Genomic DNA, 26,592 nt, shown 5'->3' on the forward strand with positions numbered 1-26,592 from the left:
TAAAAGCCACAAAAATTTTATAAATTTGTCCACAAAGTCCAGAAAGGCAGAGAGGGAACTTGGAATAGCTGAAGGAAACCAAAAGGATGGTATCAATCATACAATTAATAGGATATATGAGATGAGAGGCATATTGTTTAAATAAATTTATATTCCCTATATAAAACAAAGCATGCATCAAACAAATACAAAGTATTGATTACACAAAAATGTAAAAACTGACAAACTACCAATTTGTTAAACTTAGAAAAAATATTAAGTTGATTTCATAACTCTTAAAAAAAGACACTTTACATGTTACTCAAGCTAACTTACTCCAAGTTACAAAAGTTACAAAATTTGGTTTAAAAAAAGTCTATGATTGTCCCAAGTTATTTTGTTGTGCCATGACAAAAACAAAGTATCTTTGAAATGTTTTTGAGTATTTAATGGAGGAAAGTTTTTAACATAAACTTATTTAAGTAACTTACATTAGTAAGAGGGCAATGTACACCTTAAATACTTAGTAGAAACAAATATTGACAATGGTACACAAAACTTAATACCTCTTAATTCACCTATAACACAATAACCAATCTGACTAGGCTAGTGATATTTAAAGAACAAAGTTAACACTCTTTCCTTCTTTAACAAACATGCTAGCATTCTCATCAACTGAGTAACAATTCCATTATCTCATATTGTTCCTTATATTCCTTGTCTCCAGGTTGGAATAGCCCTAAGGAGAAAAAGAGAAAAGCAATCATAAAATAATAGGAAAATTAAAACAACAACAAAAACCTATTTGATTAAATGGTAACTTAAAAATACAGAGATACTTGCTTTATAAACCTGTTGAACTAATAATGGTCGATGCATATAGAAAATTACATGAAATATTAAACATGCAGTTATTGAATTTCCATAAAGTGAATGAACACCCCTTCTAAATCCTTTTTACCGATGTGGGATATGTAGAAGTGGCCCAGAGCCTGTTGGTCCTATCTTTTTGGTTCGTTCTTCCCAACCTTTTGTAGGCTTGTAAAGCCTAGAGGGATCTCGACTAACATTATTTTCAACCTGTAATCAGAAGTAAAATAGTATTAGTTAACTAATGTAAATGAGTAAGATCCTTAGTAAGAGAAACAGTTTTTAAAAAAACATACTTGATACCAGCTAAACAGTAACAAAACTGTTAACTTATTCACAATAAAGTTCTAATTGTGCTCATATAGGTAAAATAAAATTTGGACTACATCTATGTATTAATAAACTATTAGTTTATTTTCTAGCTATTATTCTGTTTCTATTTTAATTCTAAGGGAAATGAAATGCACCTAGGTCTAACAGTTATATAGCTAGACAAATCTAGGATGAGTAACCATCAGTGAGTCCTGTTATTCCATGAAGACTTCAACTGATCTTTAGTTCTGAGTACTGCCAGTGAGATTACACAATACCCGCACCTGCCTTTGGGATAGAGCACAAGTTCATAGAGAAAGAATGAAAAGAATGACAAGTAGACTAGAGAAAGAAGTCAGGGTGCTTATAAAATGCTAGAAATCAAACGAGAGTTGCTTAACATGTACTGTTATGCTTTCTGATATGTAAATAAATACGACATTTAAAGTCAATACAGAAATGGGATATAAAGAAAGTAGGTTTGATGAATCAGGATAATTGGTAGAAAGATGGTGAAAGATTGATAAATGGGCACTAAGTTATTGCTAGATAGGAACAAGTTCTGGTGTGCTATTGTACAACAGGGTGACTACAGAGAGCAATTATGTACTTTTTATTTCAAAAAGCTAAAAGGAAGGATTTTAAACTTTTTAGTCAAAAAGAAATGTTTGAGATCAGTTTAATCTCATTTAAACATGACTCAATGTACACATCTATTATAATACTACATCACCGTATTAATATGTATGATTTTTACGAATTGGTTAACAAAATTAAAAGCAATATAATTGGGTATGGTGGTACATGCCTGTAATCCAGGCAACTAGGAGATCAAGACAGAAGGATCAGGAGTTCAAGGCCCAACTGGACTACAAAGCAAGACCCCTGTCTCAAAAATGACCAAAAATCTCAGCACAGATTACCTTTTCTTTTAATTTTACAAGTTTTCTTTGTTTTTCTGCCTTTTCATCTTCCTTTGCCTGTCTATCTAGTATTTTCAATTCAAGTTTATGCAAATCCTAAAAGATACCAATAAAAAAGGTTACATTAATAAAACAAAATTAACTAGAATTTTCTTCAAAGTTGAGTTGTTTGCAAATAAAATTACCTTTCAATATTGACTTTTTCCAACAAATATTTAACACATGCACATCCTTCTGGGTCACTTTCTTTTAGTGTCACTTGCTTTACTTAAAGGCTCAATGAAAAACTTTTAATAGGTAAGGTAAGCCCATTTTCACTTATCAATACAAATACAGCTAGTTTTAGATCTCTCATTTTGCATTTTCTGTCTCACTGATTTTTTTTAAGTCTTTTATTATATAGCCTGCTTACCTTTTGGGGAGAGGAGGCATGGGATCTTTTGTTATTCAGTAACACTTTTATATAGGAACTGAAATAAATGATCTAAAATTTCCCCTCTTAATGTATTTTTGCCTACTAGTTTTCTTCATAGCTCCTTTGTTTTATGAATTTTGCTGCTGTGTAATTTGGTGTACATAACAATTCATAACACATATCCATAGCAGTCTTCTTATGTGACTCATTTTGCATTTTCAAGTACCCTTTGTTCTCTCATATGTGTGGAAGCTAGACCTATAAGTTAGATGTATATATAGAAATATATGATCACATTTATACACACACACACATATATATATAGTGAGAGAGAGAGAACAAAATTGTATTAGTGAATCTGTCTTAGGGGCCAATGGAAGGTGAGAGAGAGAAAGAAAATGTTACAGAATGAAAAATATTGAAAAAACCTGTTTATATATGAATATAATATAATGTATTGTATAGTAAGCTCTCAAATGAGGAGCATGGTGATAGAGAATGAATAAGTAATGGGGGGGTTTAATTTGATTAAAGCACAATACACACAGACCTGAAGTACTAAGGTGATACCCACTTGATTATCAATATGCATTTAATCCAAAAACAATGAAGGGCAGTAGGGAAAAATAAATCTTTTCTGGGGGTGTATGCCAGTAGAAGGGAGTGGGCACAAGGAAAGGGTGAAGGAGGGTATATATGGTGGATATATTTTATATCTCTCTATGAAAATAGAAGAATGAAACCCATTACAACTGTTCTAAAAAGGGGAGGAGGGGGGAAGAGGGAGAACAATGGAAGTTACATAAGTTCAACTAAGATGCATTGTGAGCACATATGTAATTATCACAATGTATCCCGCATATGAGTATTATATGCTAATAAAATCATTTAAAAACAAAGTCAATACATCAGTAATAAAAAAAAAGTAGCTTTTGTCTTTTTAGACCTTTCCAGCCTCATCTCCTGCCCATTCCCATTTCATCTCCCCCTAGATTCCCTAAGAATATTGAAGTGTTTATAGTTTTTCCCACAAACCATGCTGTTATACTCCTCCACACCACTATTCATGCTGTTCCTTCTACCAGGAAAGAACTCTCCTTTCCCTCCCCTTTCTCCCATCAAGACTCAACTCAAGCATCACCTTCCCTCCAACACTCAAGGATGTCGCAACATCTGCTCTTTATCTCTACCTCCTAAAATCCATTGCATCCACACTTGAGTCACTACAGTACTCACCACTTCATACTGAAATCTCCTACTTGCACACATCCTTGCCACTGGATTATAACCTACTAGAAATAAGGGAGCGAGGCTTACTCATTTTGATATTAATACTATGCACAGGTCTGATATATAAGATACTCTCAGTTAACTTTTGCTGAACCGAATCTGGAAGTAATACCTCCACGTACAGCATTTAGAAATTATTCAGGGGGTTGGGTGTGTGACTCATGTGGTAGAGCACCTGCCCAACAAGCACAAGGCCCTGAGTTCAAACCATAGTACCACAAAAAAATTCTTCAGGAAGTACATTTACTCACTCTTTCTTGAAACCTGGAAATTTCGTCAGCAGCAGTTTTCCTTTTTTCTGCCTTTTCTGCTTTTTCTCTCATCTCCTTTTCAAGCCTCAAATATTCTTCCTGTTCTTTCTTCTGCTGGGTGTAACTTTCTAGTAGTAATTTTAGTTTAAACTGGCGCTGGCGTTCCTTTTGCTGCTTTTTCTCTTTTTCTTCGTCGTCTTTTAACTGGGAAGCATATTTCATTGATATTTCTATACTTTTCTGTTTTTTCCAAGCTTCAACTGCCAATTTCTGCTTTCTTCTTTGTTCCTCTTTTTGCTTCTGCTTATCTTCTGGCTTATTATGAGAAATGGTAGGTATACTGTCTGCCTTTTCTTTTGACTTGAAAATTTCCTCTTTTTTTTGGAGTTTCTTTGTTTTCCAATTCTGGATAGACTAAATGATTATGAAAAAAGATAGCAAGACAAAAGTGTTTTTAAATAACCTGAATATTTTAAAATCCAACCTCAACTCTATCTTTCTGGAAAGAATAGTATTGCAAGATGCTTGATGCTTAGGTTTTTGTTTTGTTTTGAACCAATGTAATTTTTAAAAATTACTGTATCTTTTAAAACTCTGAATAATGTGTTATTCTTTTGGCCTTCTTCTTCCTCTCTCATTCCTCAAGCTCACAAGGACTGCACCATATGAAGTATCCTCCTCCTGTTACCTGCTTTGTTTTCACAGGCAATGTCCCTTTCCTCTAATCATCTCACTTTTGCTTCCAAATTCTAAGTCTAGAATCTAGGTTTCTGAATAACCTTTCTCTGGTCAAGTATTAGAAGAGGACTTAAAAGTGGAGTGGTTAAGAGCATGAGTCCTGAAACCAGACTATTTGGGACAAAACCCTGGCTTTGCCATTTGTTAGGTGTGACCTTGGATGAGTCACTAAATTTTTCTCTCTTCATTTGCTCATCTCTGAAGTGGTAGATAGTCTTTCATCCACAGGGCTGTCATGAAGACTAGATGAGTCAGTGTGTGGCACACAGTACTTCGTAAGTGTAAAAACAAACATAAAGAATGACGGCTCAATAACTGTAGTGTGGGCGTGTAAAGATTATTTAAAATCCTAGCAGCCTTCTCTGTACCACTGTGGATGTATCTACTGCTTTACTTTCCCCCAAGTCAGGAAACTGTTTCCTCATCTTTCCTTATGGTCTATTATTCATTCCTTCAATAAATCTACATGGAACATATATTACATGGAAGGTAGTATGATGGGTTCCCTAAGAGAATAAGCAATACCAAATGCCATCTAGTACAGTGCTACTCAAAGTGCCAGTCCTCAAAAGCCTCAGAAACTCATGCTTCCTTTAATGAGAACGTTTTCTATGGAAAAAGTCAACAGAGGTGAACTGCACTTTCTGGGTTGTTGATGCTCAAGCAGTCACCTTATCTTACTGCAGATCAATAGCAGACTGCAAACCAATATTCAGTCTACAGACCAGTGTAAGCAACACTGTTCTAGGTGAGATGTGACATAGGCAAGTCATAGCACATGGTAAAAAGGAAATAAACAGTGTTAGTGGAAGCCTGAGAGTGGCTACTTATATTTGGGTGGCAAGAAAAGGGAGCATCTGATCTGATCAGACTTTTATAACTGTGAAGTAGAAGGGGAAAGAAAGAAAGAGGCACATAAACTAAGAGCAAGATGCTCACGGGTACTTAGAAAGTTCACGGCATATCTGAGGTTAATATGAAATATACCTTTGTTTATATGAAATGCAGGATATATTAAAGGAAGTGGGGGGATAAAAACTTCTTAATCTCCATAGATTTAAACTGCATTCCTGACACTTGCCCAGGACTTCCCTCTCCCCCTCCAACATGTCCTACTTCAAATAAATTGTACCTCTGCTTCACACTCTTGTCTGCCTCAGTGCTACATTCAATCAACTGTCAAATACCAGGAAACAGAGTGGTTGGCACAAGAGAAATAGGGAATGGGGTGGTTTTATTATAAGAACACTCTTTTCTTAGAGAGGAAGTCTCAAATGTTAGCTTGTAACAAAAACCCAAGAAGGTTTGGTAAAGCAAGGATTATGGGTCCCACCCCAGAGTTCTGTTAGGTCTGAGGTTGGGGCCTGGTGAATTATCACCAGTTCCCAGGTGATGCTGACTTTGTTGCTTTTCAGACCACTCTGAGAATGACTCCATGTTTTCAGTATCCTACAATAAAAGCCCAAATAATTCTTAATAATTTATTCTTTAAAAATGACTTATATTTCAACAAGGCAGAGCAGCTCATGCTTGCAATCCTGGTTATTTAGAAGGCAGAGATCAGGAGGCTTAAGGTGTAAGGCCTGCCTGGCAAAAAGTTAGCAAGACCCTCCCCCCATCTCAATTAATAAAAAGTTGGGTGCAGTGGCATATGCCTATGATCCCAGACACAAGGGAGGTGTAACTAGGAGGATCGTGCTCCAGGCAAGCTGGGCATAAATGCAAGACCCTATTTAAAAAATAGTTAAAGCACAAAGGGCTGGAGGGGCATGGCTCAAGTGGTAAAGCACCTGCCTAGCACTTGCAAGGCCCTAAGTTCAACACCTAGTACCAGAAACAAAACAAAACAAAAACATGCATGCTTCAAAAATATTTTTAGAACTCCCCAAATCTCTGTACATTCAACTTATTTGGGGAGGGCCCACGAGAACAACAAAACCCTGCTACTTCTCTAGAACTTTAAAAATGGAATCTTTAAAGGTTTCTTTAATGCCCCCTAGGCACGTTGCCTATTGAACAGACATGTATTTCTTGTTAAACCATGCAAATTAAAGTTCATCACAGCTTAAATATAAAAAAAAAAAAAAAAAAAACAAAAAACCTCAAGACTTTTGGGTAATCTGTTATCCCATGATTCTCAAGCTGGGTAGATTAGGTAATGTCACAGATATTTTTTAATGGGTCAGGGGAGACACTGGAGAGTGAACCCAGAGCCTTGTGCATGGTAGGTAAGCACTCACCTGCTAAGCTACATTCCCAGACACTGGAGACATTTTTAATGATCACAGTTAAGAGAGTGCTACAAGCTGGATGACAGAGATGCTTCTAACTGTTCCACAATGCAGAGGACTACCCACATAAACAAAGAACCACTCAGCCCCAAAACATCATGGTGCCACGGTTGAGAAACCAAAGCCAGATTAATATTTTGGGAAAACAGAACTTTGGGATATTTGCTATAATCAAGGATTACTTTTTTCTTCTGGGGCAGGCAAATTTTTCAGTCTTTAAAATAAGCAATGAGGTTAAAGTTGAAAAATCTCAAAGACACTTTTAATAATTGAAGTGATTTCTTCTATTGCCTCTTGATCTTTACATCCAAAATAATGTGGTCTTTGCTGTAAGGTGATGTCTGTTAAGTCTGAGTGGATCTGAATTCCCCACGGTTCTGGGAGGTAGACACAGAGGGTCTGCTCACACAGTCAAAAGCTCTATGGCCCATTGTGTAGAAACAATTGACCTGGAGGGCATCAACTACAGATCCATTACTTGGGTAAAATTACTTAACTTCCCAACCCTCAGTTCCATATTCTCTGAGATGGGGTTGCTGCAAAGGCCATCAACTGTTAGGAGTGTAGCACAGTGCCTACGACACAAAAACATATAATGAATAATTATTACCTCTTTTTTTCTTTCTTCTAGAGCCAGAAATTTCTGATACCATTTCTCATGTTGTTGAACTTCATCCTGTGTCCTTCCTGGAAGGTGTTCTAGAAGTTCTCCAACAAATGCTGGCTTCCCTTTGTGTTTGTTTCGCACTTTTACGAAGTTCTGGTGATCGTAATCATCCCAGCCCCCTTGCCGCCCTCCTGTTTGCTGAAGGAATTTTTCAAATTCTACCACTTCCTCAGGAAGAGAACTCGGGGTGACTGTGCCTACAAGAACTTTGCTTGAGACTGCTCTGAAAGCTTTCTCTGTTTCTGAGTTACCCAAAGCCCAAGTGTCGATTTTTCTTGAGATGGCATTCAACTCATTATTAGTTGTTTTCTCTTCTTTAATAAGCTCTTCATATCTAAAATTAAGAAAAATAAAATCTGAATAAGAACAGACCAACCAACCCATATTTTCTCAAATTTTATTATTCTTGACTCTTCACATTGTCTCCCCTGCTGACATTACTAACATTTATAAATCCAAGCCTGAAAGAGGTTTACTTCCTCAGAGATAAAAAACAATCTTTCGGATTCTTATTTAGGATTTTTCTAGTATCCAAATATGAATGAAAATTCACAGGGGGAGAAATGACCCAAGCATTGTATGCACATATGAATAATAAAACAATAAAAATTAAAAAAAAAAAAAAAAAAAGAAAATTCACTTTAAAGCCATCCAACCCTAAGACAAAAGACAGGTGTTATATTGCTTTTGTGTAAGATTCATAATAAGGTTGAACGCAATAGCCTGTTAGTGAGTTGTTAAAAAATAAGGGTCAATGATCTTATTTTAAAACATACATCAGTCTCTGCTCTTCTTTAAAAGTATTGATTGCATTTTCAATTTCTTCCATCGTTTCTCTGAGCTTTTCAACAACTGTAAGAAAAAAAGGCCAAGAAAAAATTATTTTTCTGTCATATTTTAGTATGGCTAAATTAAAATTAAGAAAAAAACCACAGAATGTTCCCCTAACTTAAAAACATTTCTTAGCCTAAGGAATCAGAAAAACTCTGCCTAAATTTTTATGATGGCATTTTTTTCTGATTACAGATTTTTTTCTATGTACCCATATCATTAAATATCATAACTAGTATTACTTTTAACAGCAACAAAAACATGATTTCATCCTTAACATACTTCTGTTTGACTGACAATTCTTATCTATAAAAAAACTATCACTACCACTCTTTTCCAATGGTTCCATATGGTATTCCATGGTTTAAAACAATCCTAATTCATTTAATCAATTCTGCAACTGATAAACCTTTAAATATGCAGATTACTATAATAAAAATCTTTGCATATATATTGTAGCATGCTAACTTAAGTTTTTTTAGAGAATAACTGACAAAACTTGAAATGTCTACATTAAAAAAGTATGTCCATTTACAGTATGCTGGATACATCATATTGTTCTTCAAGGAGGTGCTACCAACTCACAGCTCCTGAGCGCTCCTGCCCATATACTTTTAACCATTTCCAAAAGGAAAAGAGAAAATTTACCATAGGTCTAATTGACATTTGTGTGATCATTAGTAAGCTCGAGCATTTTTCATACATTTTGTATTTCTTTTGCTACACTGTGCACCTTATAATGTTTGCCCATTTTTTATTAGGTTGTTTATCTTGATTGCTCTAATTTGTAGGCATTCTACATATTTTATGGACATTAGCTTTTTAAATTTTTTGGTGGTACTGGGGTTTGAACTCACAGCCTCATGCTTGCTAGGCAGGTGCTCTATTGATTGTAGTTTCTAAAGATTTGGTAGCAGTTTAAAGGTTGAAGAAAAAAAAAAAAAAACCCTACATCAATATTAGGTTCTACAGTTCTCCAATATTTTCTTATTAATCCCTGATCAATAAAGTAGGGTTTAGCTCTATTAACACCAAGTTAAAAAACAGACATATTTCTTCTTAGAAAAGTGTAAATTTTTTTAACAGACCATAGAAAACAGTAACAGTGAGAAAGCATCTAGTACTTCACTTTACTCACAACCAGGTGTAGGCTTCACATCTTTTAACTGATGCTGAAGTTTCTTTACATTGTTATGTATTTTGGCCAATTGTTGCTGGATTTTTGCTCCTGTGAGGAGGAAGTATATACTTTAACACTATAACAAATTTGGTTATAGTTAGCATTTACACATAAGACAGATCACAATGTCTTAGTAAAAGAAACCAAGAATAGTTTAAGCACAAAAAATAGTCATTTATGTCAAGACAATAGAAAACTTTTGGTTTAAATAAAGCAGCTCTCAATTTCCTCCACTATTTAAAAGAACAGTGGGTTAAATCTTATTATAAACCTGTATCCAGGAAATGTATGGAGATTTTGAGTTACTTGACATTGTTTTAAGTGTATGATTAGTAACTTAAGCTTACCATGTTTTATACCTTAAAAGCATTTTATTTTTAATTTCTTATAGTTTAAGCAAATAGAATTTGATCTGAACTCTACTGTGGGAATATTAAGTCTATCTAACCAGTAACTCCAGGTTGGGAGTTACTTTGATTTAAACACATCCTCTAAGTGGGTGGATTACCAGGTGGTGGTACCTGCTGAGGTCACTGTCATGGCCCTGAGGAGGTACCTCCAGGACCCTTCAGTGGCATCTATGTCACAGCTTAACGAAAGGACCAGCCTGGAGTCAAATGTCAGGCCCAGAATAACAGCATCGAAACAAGCAAGGTTCTCGGTCATTTTTAGACGGTCTTTATCAGCAGCAGAAAGACTGGATTTGTCTTCCATATTTTTTTCAGAAGTAATAATCCTAGTTTTTTTATTTATTTAAATTAGTATGCTTATATCATGAATATTTGACTCATACATCTATGTTCACATAATAGTAACACTGTTATTTCATCATTATGCACTTTATATGCACCCTCCTTTTCTGTTTTTGAAAGTTTTCACAAATGAGCATGAAATACCAAAGGCTCTGTCCAAAAGTCCTCTATTTTTTTGCAGTGCTGGGGATCAACCTAGGTCTTTCTATATGCAAGGAAAGTGCCACATCACTGAGCTGTGTCCCCAGCCAGCCCTGGCAAATTTTTTTAACATTTACCTACAGGTTTAGAGCCAAGGCTAGTATCCAAATATAAGCCTCAAAATATGCATATATGATTTTGGCTGGTTCTACTTTTTAAATTAAAATGCAGGAGTTCCATAAAATCAGAAATTTTATCCAATTTACATTAGAGTCTTGCTTACTGTTGGAACTGTAAGTCAGAAACTTCTCTAAAGCCAGGTGTGGTAGGACATACCTGTAATCCCAGCACTTGGAAGGCTGAGGCAGGAGAACCTCAATTTCAAGTCTAGCCTGTGCGAAAACAACCAACTGCTCCAGTAAAGTTGTAGTTTTCTTGATCAGCTATGGCAATATCACTACAGGACAAACAATCTTATTCCATTTATTAACTGGAACTGACATTCTGTACAGCCAAACCACATAAGGGCAACAGATACAAATGAAGGCGAAACTTAAGGCCCAATATTTGAGGTTAGGAATTTACTACTTGAGTGCTGTAATAAATGAGGCAGAAGCTTCTATATTGTTATAATAAGACAATGCTTTCCTTCCCCTCTCAGATAAGCAAAAAGTGTAACTAATGAAAACAACCGGAAAACAACGGGAGATAACAAGGTAAAAGTGCACAACTGGGATGCTCTGCTTAAAGGTATAAACAGGAGATGAAAGATCAGCCTACCAGTTGTCTGCAAAAGAACCAAGGGAAATTAGCAAATATTAAATCATCAATGTGCAGATTTATGTCTGAATTAAAGAGTAAAAAAAAAAAAAAAAAAAGAGAAGCGTGAACTGGAAACACAGTATTTATGTTAGGCCGTATTGTCACTCTACCAGAAGAGAAAGAATGGCTGCTGCCACTACCTGACAAAAGATGACTTTAAAACAGTGAATTCTTATATTCTGAAAGAAAAAACTTATTAGGAACTTCTTTCAACTGGTGATAAGAGTACCATAAAGAGTGTAATGTCTGCATAATAAGTCAGTATGTTATAAAGCTTAGTTGATAACTATTACTTTTCCTGAAAACAGTACCAAGTAGTTTTTTTATTATAACATACAGAATATAATTCTACAAGGTGTTGTCATAGATTTCCTTAAGGCTAGCATTTATATACTATTGATAGTGGTGAACTCTCATAACAAACATTCTGATCTGTACGGTACTTTCTTGTCTGTTCTCTCATGTCAGATGCCCAGAACAGCTCCCCTGAGGTAGGAAGAGTAGAATTCAGAGTGCAGACGAGGAAACCAAGTTGAAGCAATTATATGACTTACTCACTTCAGACAACTAAGTATAGTTTCTAAACCTGCTGAAGTTTACTGAGGCCAGGGAGATGAGCTAAGATCAGATAGCCCAGGAACTGAGCCACTCGTATTTTAAGAAGTTTTAATAGTATTTGCTGGTTTCTCAATTAAAAAAAAACCAAAAAACTCCAAAACCCCAAATTTTCTTTCCTGTTAAATTGGAATATACTTAGAAAACAATCCAGTTAGAATGACTAAACAGTGACCTGAAAGAATAAATACATGTCCATAAAAGACAAACTTATTACCAATTAAAATGTCTTGACAAAAAATGTAACACAGCCGATGCACAAAGACAAAGGCAGGGCAAGACTACTTCATGTCATGACAGTCTTTAGTTCATTATGAACTCAACTTACTTTCTGTTTTCCTGCTGTTAATCAGTTTATTTTCCAATTCTTCCAGCATACTATGCTCAGTTCTGAAGTCACTTTTTTGGTTGTAGAAATGACTGTGTTTATCCTTTTCTATGGTAATAACTCTTTAGAAAAAGAAACAAATGATATAAATATGATTTAATATATTTAACTGTTTTGAGTATGAAGACATACAAAATAATCAGGACCTCATATTCAGATCAATTCACTTCACAAGTAAGACTATAATCATTTTGATTAATAAAAATATTAGTCAAAATAAATAGAGTTAAGTTCAATTAAAATCAAATGTAACATGAATTGTTACTTAAATTATAAAATGTTAACAAAATGTGGATGTAGGCTTTCTTTGAAGAGTCACAAGTTTTTGCTATGGATTACACTCAGTCTTCTGGAGCTTTCAGTGGTAAATACTATGAATTCTGTAACCTTAGCTGAGATTGTAACCTCTCCTGGTGTGACCCTCGTCCCTAACAGGTGAATAGCTCTCTGCTACCTAACAGGACTGTGATTAAAAGCAAATGAGATGCTGGATGGGAGGGGACTTTGTACACACACGTACACGTAAGAGGGAAATACAACTTACTGATATTGTTAACACTAAAACTTCAAGGGGCAACCTGTCTACAAAACAGGAGCTTTGGTACATGAAGGAGATTAGAAATACTAGTCTTGGAAGACATTCTGAATGTGCTAATGGAAACAAACTTCCAAACATGAAAAGATGTTCAATCTCACTTGTAACAGGAGAAATGCACATTAAAACTATACCACAGAAACTGTATCTGTCAGATTAGCAAAAAAAAAAATCAGGGCTGAGGATGTAGCTCAGTGGTAGAGTGCTTGTTTAGCATACACAGGGCTCTGGGTTTGATCCACAGCACTATAAAAAAATAAGTATGTTTTTAATCAATAGCTTAAATAATGTATCCTGTTGATAAACTGTGGAGAAACACATCCTCTCATACATTGTTGATGGGACTGTGAATTGCCTGTGGAGGTCAACTCAACAATATTGACAAATTCCCATGCCTTTGACTCAGTGTTTTCCTCTGGAAATTTTTCCTGAATATTCATTGTGCAAAATAACATAAACCTATGTGCATACTGCAATTAACAGCAACATTATTTATTAAAATTAAAGACTGAATACAACCTAAATGTCTATCAGTATGGGACAGGGTAAATGAACCACGTTGCAGTCACTTACTAGAATACAGTGCAGTGGTGACTGCTTCATGTTCTGATAGGGAATGACCTCCAAGATGACACTTTTTTTTTTCTTTTTTGGTGGTACTGGGGTTTGAACTCAGGGCTCACAATTACTAGACAGGTGTTCTACCATTTAAGCCATGCCCCTAGCACTGGTAACACTCTTTTAAACAAAGTTTTTGTATGAAAATGTCAGACAAGCCTAAAAATAGAGAATGGCCTCTCACATCACTCTGACTTGCTCATTTTCTCTCTCCTTTCACCCATGCTTTCCTTTCTTTGCTTAAGTACTTTACCTGCGTAACTTCACTCCGACACACTTTGTACCATGTACTTGCATACTTTTAGAGATAACAGACATTTGACTCATGTCACTACAATGCCATTACAGTACCTGATAAAATCAGTTCTTTGGTCTCTAAGATATACTCTTTAAGTTAAAAAAACAAACAAAAAAAGCAAGATGTAGAGCAGTGTGTACAGTATGTTCCAATTTACATAAAAGGAAAACTCTAAATATACACATTTGTATTTCCTTACAAACATAAAACACCTGTGCACAGACACACAAGAAACCATTACCATTTCTAGTGGCTGTCTGAGGGAAAGGAGCTAGGTGGCTGGGACAGGGTGAAATGAGACCTCCCACCAGGTTCCCTTTGATACATTTACATTTTGAGCACTGTGAATGTTGTTCTCCAAAAGTGAAACAGAATGAAATTGCTCCTTGTGTTTTTCCTCACAATTCAATGAGAATCGAAACATTCTCCTACTGAGTTTTTCTCCTACTGAGTTGCTGATTTTGTGGGGTTTTTTGTTGTTTGTTTGTTTTGCAGTACTGGGGCTTGAACTTGCTTGCTAGGCAATTTTTCTAGCACTTGAGCCATATCCCCAGCCCAATTTGCTTTTAGTTATTTTTCACATAGGGTCTCACATGTTTTTCCCAGGAACTGTCTCAGACCATGATCCTCTGACCTATGGCCTTCAACACAGCTAGGGATACAGGAGCCCACCAACATGCCTCGCTTATGGATTGAGAAGGGTGGGGGGGTCTCGCTAACCTTTTGCCTGGGCTATCTTGGTCTCCACCTCCCAAGTAGCTAGGATTATAGACACAAGCCATCACACCCAGCCCTGAATTGACACATCTGTGGATCTTAACCATTTAGTGGGCGTTGTGCCATCTAGACTGAAATGTAAGCCAAACCCCTAACCTAGTCCAATTCTATCTAGGGTGTTGCATTTTGGAAATAAAAAATAATACTTTCTCAAATTCTAGATATTGAAGAGGTAAGTACTGGCAAATTTCAAGTACACAATACATTGTTATTACCTGTAGTTGCCATCCTGTCCATTAGTGTCCAGAATTTATAGCCTTTATCAACATTCCCATTATGCAGCCCCTTACCCTCACCCACCCCCACTAACCACCTTCTTCTCTGTTTTTATGAATTCAAGTTCTTTAGATTCCACATGTAAGATCATGCAGTGTTTGTCTTTCTGCACCTGGCTTATTTCACTTAGTGTACTGAAAATCCTTTGCTAAGAGAGTAGATCTTAAGTATTCACAACACACACACAAATAGGTAACTATGTCAGGTGATGGATTGTTAATTAGCTTGATAGTGGTAATCATTTCTATGTGTATCTATCAAAAATCACATTGCATACTGCAAACATATGTAATTTTTGTCATTTATACTTCAATAAAGCTGGGGAAAACTATAAAGCATTACATAAATGCAATGAAAATTCAAGCTCCAAAAATGACAATGTGGCATCACTTTTCAAAATTAAAACAATATATTTGTTCCTTGGCAGGACTTCTAAAGAGAACTGCAACTAGTTTTGTTCCAAGGCCATTCCTTACCATAGCCTCCTTTACTAAAGTTCTTTTGGAAAACTGATAGTATGTAAGTTCAAAGACATATTTTACTAGGATAGAGTGGGGTGTTTTAAGTTCTAGTTATTACCATTCCTCATGATTTGTCATACCACGCTGCTACTGACAACAGTGAACACTCAGCATATACCAGTGGTTACTTAGGGAAAAAGCACATGTACTGCACACTCGTCATAATGTACAAAACTGATCTGAGAAGAGCAGAGGCAAGGGAGGGAAACTAATTAAAAGATAATTTGTATAAAAAAATAATTGGAGGATACACTGCTTTCTTTAGTGGTCTCATCCACTTGGCCCAACACGGTCTCCCACTGGAGACCAGCACGGGTCAGAATGAGTAACACAGCTCTCCGTGGCCTAGAGCCCTCCACCAACTGTTCACAAGCACAGAACCTGACCAAGTGTTTCTTCCCTATAATCCTCAACATTCTCACTTGGCAAATAAAATCAATAGCAAGTTATGATGTTCACTGATAAGTCACTTTTATACACATACATAACTATTCATTCACTCAAAAATATTTACCAAGGTGAAAAATGAAAATGCTCAATCTGTTACTTGTTATTCAAAACCTAAAGAAACAGCTATCTTGTTTTCCTTGAAAATGCACTAATCAAATGGTGAGGATACATTACATGGCCTGTACCATTTGTCAATTTCATGCCTCTCACCTTTCTCTTGTTATATTTCACAGGGTAGTGATTAGAATTTTCTAACACTATGGGGTTGGATAAGGTGAAGTCTTTTATAAAATAGCTAGTAATGTTATTTGAAGGTAATATATCATACTTACTGATTTTTAAATTTTTCTGCCGTGCGTATGAATTCTGCTTTCTTTATCCGACTAGCTTTCTGCCTCCAGTTCTGAAGCTGAGGACGAATTCCACCTGAGGAACTAAGACAGCCATCGCTCTGCACAAAAAACAAAATGTTATCATCAATAATGAAAATGGTAAGAGATGAATGTGCAGGTTTTTTTTTTTTTTTTTTCAGAGAGGCAAAACACCAACAGAATTTCTTGGGAGATATTTATGGTCAATCTAGTTTTTAAAAAATACACTTTGTAGAAAAAGGAATTTCTATCTTAAGGTGTGAGATTGAGTTGTAAATGCTGTGCCCAGGGATTATTTATCGTAGACTCTAATTCATTTGTCAGTCACTCCTCATTTATGGATTGAACACTGTAATGTGACAGGTACAGTGTTAGAGGTTAGAGAAGCAATGATGATCTACACTGATCTGGACCCTGCCTTAAAGTCTAGTGAGGAAAACGAAATTTACTGAGAGAAGTGCAAACAATAAAACCCACATCACCCATGGTAAGTGTTGTGGGGGAAATAAAAGAGTGCCGAGATGTAGTAAATGGGTCTCAGCTTGTGTTTTCAGTTACAACAGCTACAGGGGGACTATTTGAGAGGTGCTGTTTTGGAAGAACGGATACAGCCACAGCAGAAGCAGCAGGGAAGATGTCCAGGCCAAGCCACCAGCTGTGCAAGGTCCCCATGGCAGGAAAGACTTTGGCTTGTTCAAGCAAAGCAAATGACTGTAGCATGAGATACGCACAGACTGAGTGGCAGAAGAAGTAGGTATCAGGTGCCAGATACACAGATGTTTTAGGTTTTTGAGCAGAGAGATGCCATAGAATATTTAATTCTTTAAGAAAGTCTTTCTGGGTTTTATGTTTTTTTTTTAAAAGAATAAACTGGCATGACTGGAAGTAGGAGGAATAATGAGGTAGCTGATGCAGCAATACAGGCGAGGGCTGATGGGAACTGAAAGAAGACTAATGCATTTTGGAGGAAAACAAGAATTGCTGAACGATGGGATGTGAGCAATAAGGGATAAAGGAATAAGGCTTTGTGTGTCCAGAAGCAGGAACAAAGTAATTGATTTAGGAAATATTTTCAAACTGACATGTAATTCATATACCATAAAATGTTATCTGTGGTTTTAAGTGTACAATTCAGTGGTTTTTCACAAGGTTGGGTGACTATCACCACTATCTGATTCCAGAATATTTTTGCCAGGCCAAAAAAGAAACCCCATTAGCAGTCCCACACACCCTTCTTTTAGTTCCTGGCAACCTTCTCATCCTATGGATTTGCTGATTCTGGATAACTGGGCTCAACATGCAGCCTTCTCTGGCTGGCTTCTTTTACTTAGCAGGATGCTTTCAAGATTCATTCAGGTTGTACCATGAATCCTTCCTTCCTTATTTGGCTGAATAATACTGTACCATATGGATCTACCATATTGTGTTTCTCCCTCATCAGTCACTGCCTGACAGACAACTGGGCTGTTTCCACCATTTGGCCAGTAGGAATAATGCAACTGTGAATACTTGCATTCAAGTTGTAGTGAGTATATTTTCTGTTTGGGTACATCTAGCAGTAGAATTTATGGGTCATTTTAACAACTGGATTGCCCATTTATGAGTTGGAAGTATTCTTTATACACTCTGAATATAAGCCTCTTATCATATCTAGGATTGGCAGACACTTCCCCCATTCTGAGTTTTCTTATCACTTCCTTGACAATGCAATTGAAATACAAGTTTTTAACTTTTTGAGGAACTACCAAACTGTTTTCCACAGCAGCTGCTCCATTTTTCATTCCCCCCTAGCAACAAACAAGGGTTCCAATTTCTCTACACCCTTGACTATACTTGCTATTGTCTGAGGTTTTTTAAGGCAGCCATCTTAATAAGTGTGGAGTGGTATCTCACAGTGATCTTGATTAGTCCACAATGACTAATCTTTTCAGGTCCTAATTGGTCGCTTCTTTGAGGAAAGTCTAATTAAAGCATTTCTTATTCTATTTTTGGAAGAAAATCACTTTATTCTAAGCTGGTTTTAAGGAGGCCAAACATTTGCCCAATTCCCAACTCTATACCATCTCCATGAATCCTGCACAGTAGGAACACCATTTCCATTCTGAAGCAAAGACTCTATTAACAATGGGAGAGATTTAACTGGTGAGCTTACCAGTTGTACTTTTACTACCAGTTATATTTTTATGCTAAAGTAACTTGGTCAGCAGACCTGGTTTTCCATTTCTTCAATTTGAACTTCACTAGACTAATCCACTTGCAAGTCTAAACTTGCAAGGACCTCACTGAAACCCTCAGAGTTTAAGGTTACCCTGGTTCAGGGTAAACCTCAAAAACCATTTTATGTTGAAGACTATTTACAGGGATAGGAACCAGAGAAGAAAACAAAGGACAGTGATGGGGGGTGAATAAGATCAAAGTACATTATATGCATGTGTGGAAATGTCACAGTGAAACCCATTTTGTACAATAAATTAAAATGAAAATCGTTTATCTCATAAAAACAAGGGACACCAAACTGTTGCATGGGCTGGGTTCCCTAAGGATCCTGGTAAGTGACGTCAGGCTTTGAAGATCAGCATTACTTCCCTCACTGAGGCTGCCAGTGACAGCACAACCCAGTGAGTGCCCAACAGCAGAGCCAGAGCCACACCACGGCAGTGGTTGCTACCCGGGCCACCACATCTGGCTGTAGGGCACAGCAGGTGAGCCAACTGCAGACAGTGTGGCTGAGCACAGCTCTCTGCTGGGGACCCGGCTGGCTGCAAGACTCATGACACACGTGGCATCAGCTGGCATGTAGCAGCCTAAGTGCACAGCTACTAGCCATCCATGGGCTGCTCCTGCAGTTGCCTTTTTATTGTTGAGTTGTAAGATATATATTAATTTTTATGGGAGGCCATTATTTTAGACTGAGTGTTAGGTCCCCACAGAGCAGATCAAACCAAAATGGAGTTACTTATGCTAAGTGCTACAGAATCAAATAGAAATTTTAAGGAAGCTGGTAGACTCCCAAACAGATTTAGTTTTTCACTCAGCCAATCAGAAAAGGCCCATCAGCCTGAGTCAGTAGAATAAGTAAGTCCTTTTTCCTTTAACTCTTACAAGTTATTCTGGTTCCTTCTTGTCACCTTACAAAACCCACTGCTTTGTTATACCCTGTGGGAATTATTTTATTTTAGTAGAATGGAGTACTTTCATGTTGTGACAGCCAGAGGGGCCCTCCCAAGATGCTGCCCTTAGACTTTCAGCCTCCAAAATCCTGAGCTAAACAAAAATCTTTTGCTTTTCAAGTTCTCAGCCTCATAAAATCTGAGGCTGGGAACAGAAAACAGAAAAACAGATTAATACAGTGCCAACGGTTAACACAAGGACCATGGCTTCTGATGGATTAGTATTACTGAGGACTCCTTGTATGTAATGAATTGCTCCTTGGTGCTTCCAAGATTTTCCATGTTGTCTTTTCTTTTGAAAGTTCCATTATGATCTGTCTAGGAATGGATTTCTTTGAGTTTATTCTACCTGTAGTTCACTGGGCTCCAACAAAGATTAAGTTAATGTTTTCCTTTAAACATGGTAAGTTTACTGACATTCAAACATCCATTTTTCCCAGCCACTTTCTCTTCTCTTTCTGGAATTATCAGTATTTATATGTTAGTAAGTTTAATGTTGCCTCAAGGTTTCTGACCTTCTGTTTATTTGTCTTTGTTCTTTTTTTTCTTCCTGTTCCTCAGTTTGGAGAATCTGAGTGGACCTACCTTCAAGTTTTCTGACTTTTTCTGCCAGCTAGCCCTGGTTTTGAGTCTCTCTAGAGAAGTTTTCATTGACTTTTATACTTTTTAACCCCAAGATTTCTACTTGATATTTTAATAATGTTTATCTTTGTGTAGATATTTTCTGTTTGGTGAAACATCATTCTCATGTTTTCTTTTAGCTCCTTAGGCTTCGTTCCCTTTAGCACATTAAATATATTTAGATAGCTGATTTGGGCTGGGCATGCTGGCACACATGAGCTGAAGTCCCAGCTATCAGAAGAACAAGGCAAGAGGATCACTTGAGCCCACAAGTTTGAGTCCAGCCTGGGTAACAGAGCAAGACTTCACTTCAAGGCAAAAACAAAACAAAACACCCCAAAACCTAAATACGAAAAACCCCACAAAATAATTGACTTAAAGTCTTTGCCTAGTACGTCCAGTAACTTCTCTTCCTCTTTACCATTTTCCCAGTGTGTGAACCATACTTAGTTTCTTTGTATCTTGTAATTTCTTTTTGTTAAAACTGACATTGAATCTAATGTGGTAACTCTGAAAATGAGATTCTCAGGTTTGGTTTGTTGCTGTTGGTTTGTTGGCTTAGTGACTTTCCTAAACTAATTCTGTAACATCTGTATTCTTAATCTTGGATGGCACTGAAATTTCTGCTTGGCTAGCTTAGCTGTCAACTCAATCAGTCAGAGATGTCCTTAGATGCTTTGAACCTGCAAGTTGCCTAGCCTCTGGGAGAGGGGGCCGTGTGGCATGGTAGAGCACACCTTCAACACAGAGGTAAGACATTTTCAACTCTACCTCAGCCTTCACTCTCTGCCTGCGTAGAGCTCCAAGGTCAGCCAAAGATGAGGACTTAGGACCTCCTCAGGTCTTTCCTGGCATTTTCTGTTGTTATTGTAACAAATTAGTTTGCCACAAACTAAATCACAAATGTATTCTTTTGGGCTTCTGGCAGTCAAATCTATAATCAAGTTGTGAACCTAGGGGACATTATGCTATGTCCTCTTACTTACATATAGAATCTTTTTTTAAAGGTGATCTCACATAAGAAGAGAGTACAATGATGGTTACCAGAGACTGGAGGGAAGTAGGAGGAAGGAAGTGAGAAGGAGTTGGTCAAATGGAAATGGTACACTTCCAAATAGGAGGAATAACTTCTGAGATTTTGAGATCTATTGCATAGCAAGTTGACTATAGTCAGTAAAAATGTATATTTCAAAATAACTGTGAGAATAAAATTTCAAATGTCTGACCACAAAAAAATGGTCAGGGAATGGATGAGTTAATTATCTTGATTTAATCATTCTATTCTGTATATGTATAGCAAAACAGCATTACACTCCATAAACATAAATAATGATGAATTGCTCATTAAAATAATATTAGTAAAAATAAATAAAATCCTGTCAGGCACCGGTGGCTTGTGCCTGTAATTGTAGCTTCTCGGGAGGCAGAGGTCAAGAAGATCCCTGTTCAAAGCCAGCCCCAGGCAAATAGTTTGCAAGATCCTATTTCAAAAATACCCAACACAAAAACAGGGCTGGTGGAGTGGTTCAAGTGGTAAAGCTCCTGCCTGGCAAGTGTGAGGCCCTGAGTTTGAACCCAAGTACCACACACATGCAAAAAAAAAAATTAAAGTAAATAAATAAAATCCAGGTGTTAGCAGGGCTGCACTCCTTCTAGAGGTTCCAGGAAGAATTCATTTCCTTATCTTTTTTTCTTGAGACTGCCTTCACTTCTTGGCTCATGTCACTCCATCCACACTTCTGTCATCCTGTCTTCTACAACTGACCCATTTCCTTGCCTCTGTCTTAGAAGAACCTTTGTGATCACACTCGTCCACACACATAATCCAGGAAAATCTCCCCAGTTTAAGATCTACAAAGTCCCTTTTATGATGTAAGGTTACATACTCATAGGTGCTGGGCGTTAGGACATAAGTAGCCTTGGGGGTAAGGGGGCCTTATTCAGCCTACCACACTGGTCCTACACACAGTCCTGTGCATGTGTGCATACCTTTTAGAGGAAGACCATAACAAAAGATCATTTAAGTCAAACAAGAATTAGTTCTTACTGAAGGGCTACTCTAGACAGCCAAGGGGCATAATGTTTATACCACTAGAGGGTAGGTCACTAAAAACAAAAATAAGACACCACACTATCCTGGTGCAAAACCTGGCACACAAACAATAGTGTGATGCTGTTAGACGTACTTTAAGAAAGTCCCAATTCAATAAGCAGAATGATCAAGAGAAGAGTTCCTAGGAACAAGCAGCAAACAGTACTTGAGAGCAGGGTAAAGAAATTTGTGGTCTTTAGTCTTAAAAGGCAATGGCTGAGAGGATATGAACAAATAATATACAAATATTACAATATATAAATATTACTTTTCATAATAGATGAGAAATATATGACAGTCTATATCCTAAGAAGACTATAAAATATAATATAGTTCCAGAACATCAAAGAAAATTACTCCAAAATAACTTAAGAGAAGTGTAACAGACTAAACTCTGTACACCCAAAATTTATGTCGAAAGTCCTAACCCCCAAAGTGACTATATTTGGAGAGAGAGCCTTATGGAAGGTACTTAAATAAGGGGTGGAGTCCTAACCTTACAGGATTTCTGTACTTATAACAAAAGAGGAGATGTCATAGATCTCTCCTTTCACGAACATGGAGAAAAGCCATGTGAGGACACAGCAAGAAAGTGGCCATCTACAAGCCAGGAAGAGAGGCCTCACTAGAAACTACCCCTAACAGTGCACTGCTCTCTTGGATTTTTTATCCTCTAGAGTTAGGAGAAAATAAATTTCCGTTGTCTTAGTTACCCAGCTGTGGTATTTATGGAAACTCTAGCTGACAGAAATTTTAGATATTTTGGTAGATACTTCTAATATCATGGGATTGTCATCACAAAAGCTTTCTGTTCTCAAGAAAACATTTGTTGGCTGAATTATACTACAGCAGGGATAGTAAGATGCTCTGGGGGTGTACTGTATACTTTCCAGTTTTCTTCATTTCTAATTTTTCATTTCTTGGAGTTGGTTTCCATTTCACCTCAAGGATTAGACTTGTGAAGGAACACATGTGATGGGGATAGTAGTCTTGAAAGGAGACATATGGTACACATTCAGAAAGGGGAGGGAAGAAGGACTTCCATTTTGATATTTTGCTGGAGGTGGCCAGTTTTGTTTCTCCTGGTGAAATCTGACCCACTTGCCACAGTGGCTCCCAAGGAACTGCTGTTGGGGGTGGCTCACCAAAAGTTGAACTTCGTGTGACCTTGTAGGGAATATGGAAATGAAAGCCACAAGACTGAGGGAGGACTGACTGCTCCTTCCATCTTGGGAAGACCCAGATGGTTCTGCACAAGCAAAAATCACTGGAAATTCCTATAAAGACACACCTCTACCAACCCATCTCCAGACAACTGAATGGTAGATGACAGCCCTTCTCCAAAGCACCAGTAGGATGTTCTGCTTTCACCACAGATTTTATAAACTCATTTCATTTTTGGAACCAGCATTAAGAGTCCAGGTCCCTTTTGCATAGAACCTATATTCTTCTGTTTTTTAAAATATAATTTTGTTTCATATTTAAGGCCCTTGGATTAGTCAATGATTCAGGTTCAGCCTTACTTGAACCATTTGGCATTACAAAAAGAAAAATGTTTATTTGTGTTTTAAATAAAACTAGTGTAGGAAAGAAAACAAATCATTTGTTGGTTTTAGTGTTGGTAGGAATCAGTTAATCACACGGCAAATATTCAAGTTCAGTAGTAGGCTGCAGTAGTTGTGTGTATAAATGTGTCTGCGTATGGTGTATAGGGGAGTACAAAGACAGATAACACGTAAACTCCCCAAAAATAGCACAACACAGTATAGCAGTGATTCTAACTTTTTTTTTAAGTGCCAATACATTTGAGGACTTTGACTTCATTGCTTCTGTGATTCTCAGCTGTGGGCTCTGCTTTCCCTACTAAAGTGGTAAGTAGGTATTTAAAGCAGGGTTTCTCAACCTCAGCATTCCTGACATTCTTCTTTGTAATTCTTTGTGGTGGTGGTGGGGGGGGCCATCCTCTGGTCTCTACCTATTACGTGTTAGTAGTAGGTGTTCACATCCCTTCCCCTTTGTGACAACTAAAAACGTCTCCGGACATTGCTAAATGTCCCCCAAGGATTAATACCATATTTGATTTAGCTCCACAGGTGATTCTGATCCAACCCTGGGAAGGCAAACACCACTTCAGAGAATCACTGTAATGCAGTGATGAAAGTGTACACCAATAACACTATTAGGCAGGAAATGCAAATCAGAGTGAAAGAATTTAGAGAACAAACTCCATCAGACCACAGTAAGCCAGAGAGTTTTCACCAATGTGGCTAAACCACTGAGAGTCATACATTTTTACTGTTACTTTTTTTTTTGAGAAGTGTCTTACAATGCAGCCCAGGCTGGCCTCAAACTCGGGATCCTCCTGCCTCAGCCTCCAGAGTGCTGGAATTACAGCACTGTGAATACAGGACTACACCACACGCCCACTTGTTCATACATTTTTAAAGTACATATTTAAAATATTTCACATACTATGTATGTATGTATTTATACATATATGCATTATATTTCTCCTGATACACTTGGGCCAGAGTTAGAATAATGAAGAGAAAAACAAAGGGTATGTGAGAGAATTTGCCTAAGGTGGAATTTCCTGAACTGCACATTTGTGCAGAGGAGCCTGTCCTCTGCTCAGACAGCTTTCCTTCAAGTTTGGAGCTATCCACAAATATTTCTAGTATTCCTAGGCACACAAGAGGCACAATTCTTGGTGCTGGTAATACAATAATGAATAAAGCTTCCCAAAATTTCTACCTTGATGTAAGCTTACATTCTCACTGAGACAGAAAGGCAATTTAAAAATAGGAAATCATACGGAAATAGTGCTATGGAGAAAAATAAAAGCAGAAAAGGGGGCTGGGTGTGGTGAGTAAGGAGATTCGGTTTAGAAAGATCGGGGTTGGTCTCCCCCAGCTAAAAGCAGAAAAGGAAGCTGGGTGTGGTGGGTTGGGGGTTCGCTTTACAGAGATCCGGAGAGTCTCTCCGAGCTGAGCTGATGGCTTCCCGGGCGGGTCTTGGAGGACATCTCAGCCTCGCCCCCGCCCTCCTCTTATTCCTCCTGGGGATGCTAGCACCGGTTCAGTAGCAGCGCTGGGTCTCCTCTGTGCCCGGGGATCCGGACACGATACCCACAGCTCGGCAAGTGCACAGCAGCTCCGACTGTTAGAGGAGAAACCGAGTGGCCGAGCCGTGTCCCCATCAACACCCGCGCGCAGGTGGCCCTGTGACAGCTGTGAAACCACAAACCAGCAGCGCAGCTCGGTGCACAGGTCGAGGGCCGGGGCGGCCCACACGGCGTCCCCCCCCCACAACCCCGAGCCTGCAGCCCCCGCGGCCCCCGGCCTCCTCCATTTACCTGTTGCGGCGCGGGCGGTGCTCCCACGCTGCTCCCGGTGGCCGCGCCCGCCCCCGCCACAGCCCCGGCTACCGCAGTGGCCGCCGCCGCCACCACGACCGTCGTCAGAGCGGCCATGTTTTGTCGCCGAGCCGCCGGGCCTGGGGCTTCGCACCCCGCGAACTCCCCCTCGGTTGCTGCAGACGCTCCCAGAGCCAAGGGGTTGGGATGCAGAGCGTGGCCGACGAGGGGGCGGAGCGGAGACGCGGGGGCGTGGCCAGCACGTTGGGCGTGACCTTGAAGGTGTGGTGGGGCCGGCGTGCCAGGAGAGGCGGAAGTTCCAGGCCTTGGAGAGGCGGGGCCAGGGCGCAAGGAGGCGCTAAGGCGCGGGGCGTGGCAGGGCGGAGACGCGGGGGCGGGGCCGAAACGCAGGGCGTGGCCGCGGAGAGGAGGGGCGGGGCTATAGCGCGAGGCGGGGGTGAAGTGGAGTCTCGATTGGGCGTGGCCCTGTTGTTTGGGGTCTGCTTAACCTTTTTGCGGAATTGATAGCTGACCTGTTCTCCCACCCCCATAGCTGCCAAGGCAATTCATCGTCTTACGTTGTCTTCCTTAAATTTTATTCGTGTCATACCCAATGTCTATATTTTTTACATGATACAACTGTTCTCTAGTTTCTCTATAGTAAGTGCAGGTGAACCTGAGTATATGATAAACCATTGTCAATGAGTTCTAACATAAATTTCGTATTTTCAAAGAAAAAAAGCATGCCTAGCAGAAAGCAGATATCAGAGGCAGGAATGCCATAGTTGCATTCCTAGAACTTGGGCAATTAAAAAAGATCCCAAAGACAACTGTGTTCGGAAGTTGAAAACAGAAAAAAGAAGAATGACTCCTGCAGCCAGGCAATGTAGCAATGGAGCTAGAAGTCTCTAGGTTCTACCCTCTCCTTAAATAGATCCATTCATTTGCTCTTTCTAGCTTCTGTTACATGCCAGGTACTGTTC

The 26,592-nt window shown here is 38.3% G+C and overlaps 1 protein-coding gene across 2 annotated transcripts; it reads right to left on the reverse strand.

Annotated features, from left to right (window-relative positions):
- Ccdc112 (coiled-coil domain containing 112) lies at positions 1 to 25,948 on the reverse strand. Of its 2 annotated transcripts, XM_020180842.2 has the most exons (10): positions 25,610 to 25,948; positions 16,333 to 16,451; positions 12,406 to 12,527; positions 9,706 to 9,795; positions 8,513 to 8,588; positions 7,680 to 8,070; positions 4,041 to 4,454; positions 2,085 to 2,180; positions 941 to 1,059; positions 1 to 718 (listed from the first exon to the last, which is right to left on the reverse strand). In XM_020180842.2, the coding sequence occupies exons 1-10, from the start codon at positions 25,724 to 25,726 to the stop codon at positions 688 to 690; spliced, it is 1,575 nt and encodes a 524-aa protein (XP_020036431.2). In that variant the 5' UTR covers positions 25,727 to 25,948; the 3' UTR covers positions 1 to 687. The 2 variants fall into 2 exon arrangements, with proteins under 2 accessions (XP_020036431.2, XP_073913080.1); XM_074056979.1 differs by lacking the exon at positions 2,085 to 2,180.
- Positions 25,949 to 26,592: the final 644 nt, after the last annotated feature.

The sequence above is a fragment of the Castor canadensis genome, chromosome 16 (genome assembly GCF_047511655.1).
Source record: "Castor canadensis chromosome 16, mCasCan1.hap1v2, whole genome shotgun sequence".
Classification (NCBI taxonomy): domain Eukaryota; kingdom Metazoa; phylum Chordata; class Mammalia; order Rodentia; family Castoridae; genus Castor; species Castor canadensis.